General features: G+C 49.5%; 1 protein-coding gene across 1 annotated transcript in view; it reads left to right on the top strand.

Annotated features, from left to right (window-relative positions):
* Positions 1–9,365: 9,365 nt before the first annotated feature.
* The window catches only part of Cidea (cell death inducing DFFA like effector a), a 30,777-nt gene continuing 28,201 nt past the window's right edge, over positions 9,366–11,941 (top strand). Inside the window, exon 1 of the mRNA XM_078030429.1 lies at positions 9,366–9,571. Coding sequence (XP_077886555.1) covers positions 9,381–9,571 — 191 coding nt within the window. The 5' untranslated portion in view covers positions 9,366–9,380. The remainder of the gene's footprint in view (positions 9,572–11,941) is intronic.

The raw sequence follows: 11,941 nt of genomic DNA, 5'->3' as shown, positions 1-11,941 counted from the left end.
GGCACCTGCTGCTCAACACACGACGGTTCATCTTTTTATAGTTGTTACTCAACAGTGAGTGTTGAATACCTTCTGGTACCTCTCATTCTGGATGCCTCAACTATTGGAGGAGACTAGAATATTCAGTCAGATGGGTTTTGCCTCATTAACTCTTCTCTGTCAGCTCTGCAGCCTGCATCCAGACTTTGGATGGAGCCTCAGGAAATCCTCCCATCCCCCTCCTCTGAGCCATATCAAACTGTGCTTTCTACCTGGAGGGAAAGTATAAAAGGACCAAATTTTTAAAAACAAACATCAGTGGCCTAAAAGTTTGGGTAAGTCTTAGAAGCACCAGGCGACCTGAACCAATGCTTGATGGCTCATGGGGCCCACGGACTGTGCCCAGGGTGCCACTCCACAGCTGGGTGGCCTTGAGCACCTGTGGAGACTCAGGGCCTCTGTAAAATAGGCTAAGCCAGGCTCCGTGCAGGGTTGTACAGAGTGGACGAGGAAGTGCACCAAGCAGATGTTCCCAAGGGCGGCAGGCTGCGGGAGGCCCCAGCTGCCTCAGCAGTGCCTTCTTGGCCTGGGCTTCCCCTTCCTCCTCTGGAGGCCACCTGAAGGAGCCTGAGAAGATAGAACCTAGATGTTCACGTAGATGGTATCAGGGTGCCTGGCCCGGGCTCACCCAACACAGGGGCCTCCCGCGTCCTGGTGTTCACCTGGACCTGTCCCTCAGCACCACTCCGTCCCCACTTGTGCCAACAGCAGCCCCAGGACAGGTGGAAAACAAACGGGGGGGGGGGGGGCAGCATGCGCATCAAGGACTCGGAGGAGGAAAGGAGAAAGGTGGTTCAAGTGGCCCAGGAGGGCAGTGTCTGAGCCAGGAGCACAGGGAGGACATCAAGAGCCTGCAGGAAGGTGAGGCAGGACCACTGTCTGAGCTGCAGGGGCCACAAGAATCTAAACTTGAAGTTCAGGGAAAGAGGACATCAAGAGAAGGGGTGGGAAGGAGAAGATGTGGGCCTCGGGAATGGGAAGGCTCTGTGGTGTGACTCAGAATGTGAAGTTCAAGTACAAGCCGCTCCTTAGCTTGCCTGTGTGTGGTGTCACCGCCAGGCCTCCTGCAGACAGGTTTGTGGCTAGTCAGCACATGTGTCCTAAACCAGGCCCTTGCCCCAGGTCCTGGGCAGGTCAGCTGGAGAGGGAGGGGCACATGAGCAGGCCCTGGTCAGGATCACGGGGTGTAGGGGGAAATGCATGTGGCTTTGGAAGGCTGTAGGGGACATAGCACTGCTAGTAGGGCCCGGGAGGTGATGGTTAGACTGGACACCTCAGAGCCCTGGGTCACTGCAGAGCAGCCTGCAGGACACCTGGACTTCCCCTGTCACTAGCACTCCAGCTCCTCTGCTGCTGGGAGCTGCTGGTGACCCTCAAGTGAGGAGAGGGAGTGCCCCACGTGGGTGCCAGGGGACCAGGGAGAACTTCCCCTGCTAGAGATGCCTCCCTGCTAGAATGAGCCAACACGTCTGCATGAAGTCACAGTGGCACTGTGACAACGTCTCCTGGAGGCTTCTCAGACTGAATAATGGAATGGGGGGCGGGGCTTAGGGGTCATCTGGTCCACCCTTCTGACCTCCAAGTGCCAGTCACGGCCATCCCTCAAGGCATTGCAAGGCCATGGACGGCACAGGTCCAGTGCTGGGCCATCTCAGGACTGCTCTGTCCACACTGCCCATAGTGCCCTGGGCTGCGGATAACCTTTCGGGTCCTGGTAGGAGCAGCCTCGCCGGGGCCAACCCACCACTCCTGGTCATTCTCCGGTCCCAGGTGCTGGCTCTGGCAGAGGCGCTTCCTGCCCAGGCCTTGCGCCCTCTGCTGTCCACAACCAGAGCTGCAGGCGCTCTCCAGATTACAAAGGTGGACTTGTCAAGATCCAGAAATCTGATTCTATCTTAAATTTAACCCAAACTGATTAAATGTCATTTCCAAGGTCTTTATGGCAGCCTTCATGAAAAAAAAATAATAATAACAGCCTCTTGCCAAAGGCCTGGTTAAGCTCTGAATGAACTGGCTTTCTTTCTTTTTGTTTTTTGATGCTGGGGATTGAACGCAGAGGCTCATGAGGGCTAGGCAAGCCCTGGGCCTCTGAGCCCACCCGGCCTCTCTGCACCTGTGCTTTAGTCTTTGTGTTGACCACTTGTGTTATACGTGAACAGGGCTCACCACGCAGACCCAGCATACACTGCCAAATTCCTGTAGTCTGCCCACACAGAGGCAGGAGCACGGCTTCCATTTCCCCCGCAGGCCAGGGACAGAGGTGGGACTCTTACACTATCTATGTTTCAGCTTCATCATCAGTAAAATAGAGATAATAATAGTAGCCATTTGTAGGGTAAGAACTAGATGAGATACATGTTGTTAGGGAAGGGAAAAATTTCCTGCATCCTTTTTGGTCCAATTAATGGGGGCCTGCAAATTTAAAAATTAACAGGAGGAAAAGCATAAAACTTCTATTCATATTCACATGCACAGAAGTTCACAGAAAAGAAGTAAGCTCAAAGAAGCAAACAGATCGAGGACTTGGGTTCCATTTTAACAAAGGAAATGGGTTTGTTTCAAGGGAATCATGGGCCAGGAGTATGTAGGGGACTGTGAAGATGGGTGACTGAAGTACAGGTGTCATGTTCATCTTGGTGCCTTCCCCACGTCCCCCAAGGAGTCACGTCCCTTCCTAGTGTGGGAGTAGGGGCACCTTCACAAGGGAAATGCGTGCCTTGATTGAGCCGAACAGGAGTGAACAGATAGCTTGTCCTGCACTATTGAGTCCCAGTGCCTTTGACTCCAAGTAACCTATGACACGGGTGGCATGTGGGAGGTATTCAGGGTCCTTTCACATGGGAAGTACTTAGCACCATTTCTGCCCAAGTCCCATGCCCACAGTAAACATTTGCTATTATTTTGTATTTACTGTAGATCTTTGGTTGTTGTTTTTCTTTTTGGTACTGGGGATTGAACTCACTGGTGCTTTACCACTGAGCCACATCCCAGTTCTTTTTCTATTTTTTTGTTTTGAGACAGGGTCTCACTAAGTTGCTTAGGGCCTCACTAAGTTGCTGAGGCTGGTTTTAAACTTTCAGTCTTCCAGCCTCAGCCTCTAGTGTCACTAAGTTTTCCATTGCTGTAACAAAAGCTCCTTAGGAAGAACAGAGGCTTACTTACCTCGTGGTTTGTTTTTTTTTTTTATACATGGGCACAATATCTTTATTTTGCTTATTTATTTTTATGTGGTGCTGAGGATCGAACCCAGGGTCTCACAAGAGCGAGGTGAGTGCTCTACTGCTGAGCCACAACTTCAGCCCACCTCATAGTTTTGAAGCCTGAAAGTCCACACAGCATGACCCAGGCTCTGGAGAGGGCTGCCCTTATTTGCATCACCTCCCAGCAGATGGCAATGGCAGGAGTGCATACAGGGGCAAGTGACCACATGGCCACACAGATGCCAGCAGGACAGGTCCCAGGTGCCCTCTAGGGCATGGCTCCAGTGGGCCTAACCCTAACCCTAAAGGTCCCATCACCAACATCATGACTCCCAAGACCAAGGGCCCAACCTAGGGACGTTTGGGAGGATAAGCTCCAAGGTAGCAGGCTCCAGTTATCAGAGCCAGGGACACAGGGCAGCATAGTGCTGGTGGGGGAGGGGGAAAGGTCTGTGCTGGATCCTGAAGGCTGAGTAATGTTTAGAAGGAGGAAGGGAAGCCTCCAGGGCAGAAGAGACTGCATGACCACACGGGGTCATCTGGGATCTGTGTAGTAAATGCAGTCAACACACAGAACACACAGTGCTCTGCCACTGAACCACACCCCCAGCCTTTTTCAAATTTTGAAACAAGACCTCACTTTTCTGCTGTCCTTAATAAAGCTTCTACTTTTGGGCTGGGATGTGGCTCAAGCGGTTGCGCGCTCGCCTGGCATGCGTGCTGCCCGGGTTCGATCCTCAGCACCACATACAAAAAAAATGTTATGTCTGCCGAAAACTTAAAAATAAATATTAAAATTCTTAAAAAAATAAAATAAAAAATAAAGCTTCTACTTTTAATTTGCCGATGCTGGCAGGCAACCAGAGGGTGGTCATCATCCTGGGTGACCCAAGGCCAAGCACAGCACACTGGAAGATCCCCATGTGGCTTTGTGAGCCACCTGAAGACTCTGCCATTTATCTTGCTGTCTGGGAGGCTCTTCAAGATGACCAGGCAGATCTCTATTGGGGAAGGAGGGAGCGAACTGCAGCCTCCAGGTAAATTCATATCCAATTAAAGTGAACCAGGTGGTTGTTAAAAGACTGATGGCAAATCCCATATACATATGGAATAGTCCAAAGGCAGTCGATAGCCCAGTATGGTACAGTAACACACACCTGTAATCCCAGCCCCTGGGGAGGCTGAGGCGGGAGGATTACAAGTTTGAGAGCAGCATCTGCAAATTAGTGAGGCCCTGTTTCAAAATTTTCAAAAGGCTGGGGGTGTGGTTCAGTGGCAAAGCACACGCCTAGCAGTTTCAGAATCAGTGAGCCAGTTTCTCTCTCAGGGACCATGGACCCTCAGAGGTCACCGGTGGGAGAACAAAGCCTCTGTCTATACTTTCTTATTTCAGAGGCAGTGGGAGGAGCCTAACCCCTGGTGTGACAGAAGAGTCATCCTGGCCCCAAAGCTGGTGGGTATGCTTCCTGCACAGTCTTAGGACCTGGGGGAGCTTGGAGGCCTCCTTAGCTCTCTGCCAGGACCTCAGCTGGTGTGGGACGTCAGGGTGAAGCCAGATTTACAGATAGGTAGGTAATGTAGTAAATCGAGTCTAATATTGAGAATGGAGTCCAGGAAAAGGGGAATTGAAAAAGTCCCCAAGGCCCAGAGCCCATCCCAAGGAAATGTTAATGAAGCAGCTCCCAGCAAACAAAGAGATGCTAATCCAAAAGCCCTTCCTGCCCAGATTACTCCAGCTCATCTGTGCCTCACCTTTTGTGCCTTTCCACTTACATTTAATCAGTGCCAGACAACAGAACAAAGGACAGAAATGTGGGAAATCTGAAAGTAAGCCTATAAAAGAGGGAAGACCAACCCCCTTCCATGGATTCCGACTCTTGGGTCCCCTTCTTCCTTTGGGGAGGGGAGAAGTCTTTTCTGCTGCCCTTAATAAAGCTTCTACTTTGCACTCTAACCTTGCCTCGGCGTGCTTCTCTGGTGTTATACTTCAACATTGGGGAAGCAACAGCGGTAACAAGGGCACTCAGCATGCCTGGGCACCTGTGCTTCAGCAGGCCCCGAGAGCCCCAGCCCTGGACCACCTCCCTCAGCCCATCTTCTCGGAGCTCAGAGAGCACAAGCTCGCCAGCACAGGCTCCCGGTGGCATCGCCCACTCCGGCTCTGGCGGAATCCTTACGCAAGTGCAAAATGGGAGAAGGTGGACCAGCGAAGGTGGGGAGGAAGGCCAGAGAAAGGCCCACAGCCTCTGGGGCGGCTGGCCGGCCGGTTCCTCACCACGGTGAACAGTTGACACTACCACACTGCACTCACACAGGGTCAGTGGGTTGGCTGGTCCCGGGCCTGTGGCATCTGCTGCCACCTGCTGGCTGGCCCTGGGTGGACACCCTCTCTGAGCCAGCTTCCAGCCTCACCTCCCCCAGGGCGGTCCCAAGGTCATCTGAGGTGCCAAACCGGGCTGGGAGGCTGAGTTGTGCAAGCTCCAGACAGGCCAGAAGGTCTTCTCCCTGGGCATAGGCAGAAGGCGGCCTTTGCTGCGTTTGGGCTTGAAATAGCTCCACGCGTTCCCACCCTCCTCCCAGGCACAGCGTTAGCCTCTGGAGGAGCCCAGTGGATGAGGGTCACTGCCAGGATTCCCCGCTTGGCAGGGGTGTCATTCTCATATCTGTGCTGGCCTCTGATGGATCTCTGGTCAGCTACCAGGTCATCATAATAAAGAGGGGAAAGGTGGCCGAGAGGCTGTGCTATTCTTAGGGAGTACAGTGCTGCACTGGCAGGGCCCTGTGAGGTGGAGGCTGCCCAAGTGTCCGTGGCAGATGGACAGATAAACCAATGTGGTGTGTACAGCGAGGAACATGGAAGGGGAGCCTGTCTGCTCGGCATGGATGACGCCAGGGAGTTCCACGCAGCCGTGGGGAACGGGGCTCGTCACCAGCGGGGGAAACGGATGGAAGTGGGAGCATCACTTTAGGCAGAATCAGCCGGACTCGAGGGTCAGGGTCTTACCCTTTCTCTCATGTGTGGAAGCTGGAGAGGAAAAGGGGCAGGAAGGAGAGAGCTCCTGAGAATAGAGGTGAGATCAGGAGAGAAGGGGAGGAGAGGAAAGGGAAGGCACTGGGGATGATGCTGACCATGGAAGCTCAGCTAGATGTAGGTGTTCTCCCTAATCCCAAGAGGCCTCTGATGTCCTCTCCAGTCTGTGACCCTCCCTACCCGAGGCAGCAGCTATTCTGGTTTTTCTCCCCAAAGAGGAGAAAAACTTTGTTCTCAAAGTCACATAAAGGGAACCAGGCCACCTGCTTTGCGCCTGGCTTCTCTGACTGGCTGCTGAGGTTTAAGGTTCAGCCACCTGCTGTGCAGATCAGCCCTCTGTCCCTCTTTATTGTAGGGCGGCAGTCTGTTGTATAGATTTGCCCACGTTGATTCCTCTGTCCTGTCGATGGGCAGTAGCACTGTTTCGGTTTGGGCTATTACGAATAAGGGAGCTAAGGACCTTCTGGCACAAGTCTTCTTGTGAACAAATGTTTCATTTCTCCTGATAAATAAGTATGGGGTTTGAAGTTTGGGGTAATGGGATCAAGGTGCATGTAACTGTATTTAAAAACCTCTACAGAAATCTCCAAAGTGGCCAGGCCATTTTTTGCCCCTTCCTGTCTTTCATTAAAAGATGAAGCTATGATTGACGTTTAAAAGTTCACCCTTGTTGATGTACATTTCTGCCAGTGTGGAGAGATACAGTCAGCTGCATAACACCAGCACAGTGGAGCGGCACATCAAGCCCATCAGCCCCAGGGCCACAGGTCCCCTTGGTGGCCACCCTCCCCCAGCCCCAGCTCCCTGTGACCGCTGATCTGTTCCTATATCTTTGCCTTTTCCAGAATATCATAGAAATGGAATTCTCCAGGTGTAGCTTGAGTCTGTTTCATCCACTTGGCATGATGCCTTCTGCGTCGCTCCACCTACCAGCTCCTCCACGTGGCCAGCAGTCATCCATTTCACAGACCTACCAATCGGTGGCCCTTCCCCAGTGGTTTCCAAGTTGGGGCCATTATGAATGCAGCCTCTGTAGGTACTCACACATGGGTTTTTGTGTGCGTAGGTCTTTGTTTGATGCGCAAATGCACTAGGTGCCTAGACTGGGAAGGGCTGGGCTGGGGTTGAAGGCTGGCTCTAAGGACCAGCCAAGCTCTAGTCCAGCCCACATCCCTGCATCAGGCTGTAGAGTTTCAGCTGCACCTCGGGCACTCGGGCTGTCAGGGCTTTTTAGTTTTCATTTCTTAACTTTATACCTCTAATAGATGGTATTGAGAAACTAATGTGACTCCATTTTAAAAAATAAATAACATCAGCAGCTTCTACTCTCAAGGCCTGTGCTAAGGAAGGGGGCATGACCCTTGTCCTTGGAAAAACCCACAGAGCACTCCTAAGCACATACCCACCCTGCTGAGTTGTTTGTCTGTAAATAACAGGAGAGGTCTGCGGGCGCCAGGTGTCCCTCGTGAGACAGGGAAAATACCTGGGATGCCAGATGACCCCCAAGTAGTTTATGGTGGTTGATAACATGTTGGGAAACCATGTAGTTTAGCACGGACAACCCTCATGGCCTAATCCAATCAGTTCAAATGAATCCCCCTTTTGTACAAACTAATCACCCCTACCCAACTTGTTCCCACCATTGAATGTGCTAATCAATGTTAAGAGTTGTTGTTTGATTTTCCTGCGGTATGGAATGATTTGCTGTTCGATGTTGTGACACATAGAATATCCCTCAAAAACCTATAAAATCTCACTGAACAAAGGACCAGGACTCACTCCTGGTGAGTGCTGTGTAAGCTCTTCCACAGTAAAAAACAAGGCAACAACAGCACACAACGCAGGAGATACCTGTACCTGTACCTGCATCGGGAGTCCAGGTTTGAGCTTGCAATATAGACTTGTATGCTTGCATCGGATTCGGCTCCTGGATATCTCATTCGAGTTTGGTTTTGTTTTTGTTTTTGTTTTGGGGAACCAGGGATTGAACTCAGGGGCACTCAGCCACTGAGCCACATCCCCAGCCCTATTTTGTATTTTATTTAGAGTTGGGTCTCACTGAGTGGCTCAGTGCCTCACTGTTGCTAAGGCTGGCTTTGAACTGGCGATCCTCCTGCCTCAGCCTTCCAAGCCGCTGGGATTAGAGGCGTGCACCATGGTGCCTGGCCTCATTAGAATTTTAATCTGTATTTCTCTAATTTATTAATCAATAAAGTTGACCATCTGTTCATGTAGATTTGAGACACTTTATACTCTGGGTAGAAGTCAATGTAACATACATGTGATTTGCAAATTTTTCTACAAATTTGTGACTTTTCATTTCATTCCCTTTGCAGTCCCTTTGAAGAGCAAACATTTTTAAAATTAAAATCATAAAATTATGATTATATAACTGTAAATTACATAACCAAAGTATTAAAATTTAATTAATAACACATGAATAATTACATTAAAAAATAATTAAATTAGGCATCTAAAACATTCTTAATTATGGACAGTACCTAGTATCATAGCTGAGAAGTCCTTGCCTAATTGAAGATCAAAACCACTTTTCTCCTATTTTTGCTTCTAAAACTTTCTCTAGCTTTAGTTGTACGTTTTGGTTTGTGAACCATTTAGGTAAATGTTGCATGTAGCACTGTCAGGGTTTTCAGCCCCCCCCCTTCCCTCCTGACCTGTGGGAGAGATTGGGGGAGCGCGCCCCGACCAGGACAGGCCAAGGCCAAGAAAGGTAAAGGTCAGCTGGCCGCCCACACCCAGCACTCCCTCCCCGAGGACAATCAGGCTGGCCAGGGAGAACAGTCAAAGCAGGATCTCCTTTAATGGGAAAACATATACAGCTAATATAATGTACAGGAGCCAATCAGGATAAAGGTCAGCAGGGAGAATTTACATCTACACCCATCCTACAGGCAGTAATGTCTGTGAGGGCAGAAGGGTTCTGAGCCTATCCTAGACGTGGTCCGATTCTTCATCACAACCCATGGCAATGCCCTCTGGCTAATCGCCAGGTGCTCTCTTAGCCACATGTGGCCCCAGGACTGGGAATCGGGTAGCAGCCAGCAAGTTAAGTTTCCTCTTTTCTGATGCAACATGTCCCACGTTACATCATGCCCTACATAGCACAGTTTATCTTCACACGGAGATCCACGATTCCAGCACCGTTGGCTGAAGACTGCCCGTTTCCGTCCCGGGCTCTGATCTGGGTCCCTGCTCTTTCCTGCTTTGCCCCCCACTCCAGCCTTCACCACGCTGACCCCGTTCCTGTGGGCTTAAGAGGTCTTCAGTCAGAAGCCCTCAGGTTGGTTCTTTCTCGAAATTCTTCCAGATCCTTTGCCTTTCCACGTGAAGTTTAGAACAGCTGTTGACTCCTGGTAGGCTTTCACCTGGGACTGAGTGGAGAACTGGCATCTCAAGGTGTCGGTGTTGATCGATGGTGAACCCTCCAGCTGGGGGTCCCCTGGACCTCTTCCGGTTTCCTCTCACCAGTGCTCAGTGAGTACAGATCTGGTGCCTACGGTCGGTGCAGGTTATCTCCTGCGTTGTGTGCTGTTGTTGCCTTGTTTCTTACTGTGGAAGAGCTTACACAGCACAGACCCTGCCACCGAGGCCATTTCTCGATGCGCAGCTGGCTGAGGGCAGTTCTTTAAGGTGTGTCCCTAAAAGTGAAACTGCCAGGTCATGTGGGCTTTACCCATGTTGTGTGGGGTGCTGGGGATCGAATCCGAGACCTCAATCAGGGTAGACAAGTGTTCTCACAGAGCCACATCCCAGCCCAGCGAGGAGGCCCTCCAACCACCACCCTGTTTGCAGCAGCTACACCACTGCACATGCCACCAGCAGTGGGTGACGGGTTCCATCCCAATGGTAGGAAGCTGTATTTCGTTGCGGTTTTGATTTGCATTTCCCTAGTGAAGAGTAAAGTTGAGCCCTTATGTGTTAACTGGCCCTTTGTGTGTTTTCTGTTGGGATGTACTGTTTAAACCCCTTTTCTGTTTTTAAATCTTGGTTGTTTATTGTTCTATTGTTGATTTGCAGGAGTTCATTAAGCACTCCTTTTTCAGACATATTTTCTGCAATTGTTTTCCCCAATTTATGGTGTGGATATTCAATTTCTTAAAATTATCATTTGAGGGCTGGGGCCATAGCTCAGTGGTAGAGCACTTACCTCTCACGTGGGAGGCTCTGGGTTCAATCCTCAGCACCACATAAAAATAAATAAAGAGATGTGGCTCAAGAGGTAGCGTGCTCACCTGACATGCGTGCAGCCCGGGTTTGATACTCAGCACCACATACAAACAAAGATGTTGTGTCCGCCGAAAACTGAAAAATAAATATTAAAAAAAAAAAGAAAAGAAACTTAAATAAATAAATAGATAGATAGATAGATTGTGTCCATCTACAACTAAAAAATATTTTTAAAAAATGAAGGGTTTCATAAAAAAAAAAGTATCATTTGATGGATTAGCAGCACATTTTAAATTCAGTGAAGTCCAGTTAACCTTTCGTTTTATGGATAGGGGTTTTAGTACCATGTTCAAGAAATCTTCATCTTCCCTAAATGGTAGCGATAGCCCATGTTTGTGTCGGGGAGCTCTGCGTTTCTGCATCTGATGTTGAGAACCACGATCCTCCTGCGTTGTCTAGAGGACCCTCTGGCCTTCCAGCCCCACTGGTTCAAGAAGACGTCTTTCCACACAGGACTGACTTGACCCCTCCCTCACTGTTGCTTTCCTTTTAAGAATTCTTCATATGAATGTTCATATATTAATACAGAAGCAGCTGAAGAGCGTCCTGTTCTCATTCTTCAAAAATGACCAATTCATATTTTGTGCTGGTTTAAATTAAAAGGAATAAAGGGTCATAGGAAAAAAACTCAGCGTCCTCTCCCTTTTGTCTCTGGTGTTCCCAGTCCATTCACTGAGGCTAAGGCTGTCTGTAATTTCTTTTCTTTTTTTTTTTTTTTAAGAGAGAGAGAGAATTTTTTTTTAATTTATTTTTTAGTTTTCTGAGGACACAACATCTTTGTTTGTATGTGGTGCTGAGGATCGAACCCGGGCCGCACGCATGCCAGGCGAGCACGCTACTGCTTGAGCCACATCCCCAGCCCCTGTCTGTAATTTCTTGAGTGTCCCAGGAACAGGCTCCTTGTAAGCAATGCCAAGATTCTGGTTGTGACCCTGGGAGTGTGGTATTACATGTGGATACGTTGTAGGCTAAAGGTAGGATCTCAGTATTGCCAATAATTCCAGCTCAGAGACTACCAGCAGTGCCGACGAGGTTTTTATAGGGACTTCTTCAATCCTTTCCTTTCACTTTACATGGGTAGAGAGAACATTGTATGATCAAGTTCAAAGTCACACATAAGAAGCTGTAACCTTCCCTCCCACCCCCTTTTTCCTCTTTTGGCCATATTTATGGACTAATTCATTGGATCCATGTGCCCAATGATTGTTAGAAATGGCAAATTTAATAGGAAAAAAATTGAGGGGCTGAGAAAGCCACTAATTAGGATTTGTCTTTTTTTTTTTTTTTTTTTTTTTGCCGTGCTGAGGATGGGACCCAGGGCAGGAGCCCTATCACTGATCTACCCCTAGCCCAGGATGTATTTTGTAAACAACAAAGAGCTATTTCATGCAGAGGCTCCTCCTGAATGCAATCTGTAACCAGC

This window comes from Ictidomys tridecemlineatus, chromosome 13 (genome assembly GCF_052094955.1).
Source record: "Ictidomys tridecemlineatus isolate mIctTri1 chromosome 13, mIctTri1.hap1, whole genome shotgun sequence".
NCBI lineage: Eukaryota > Metazoa > Chordata > Mammalia > Rodentia > Sciuridae > Ictidomys > Ictidomys tridecemlineatus.
The sequence above is the reverse complement of the archived record's forward strand: the minus strand, read 5'-3'. Positions and strand labels throughout refer to the sequence as shown.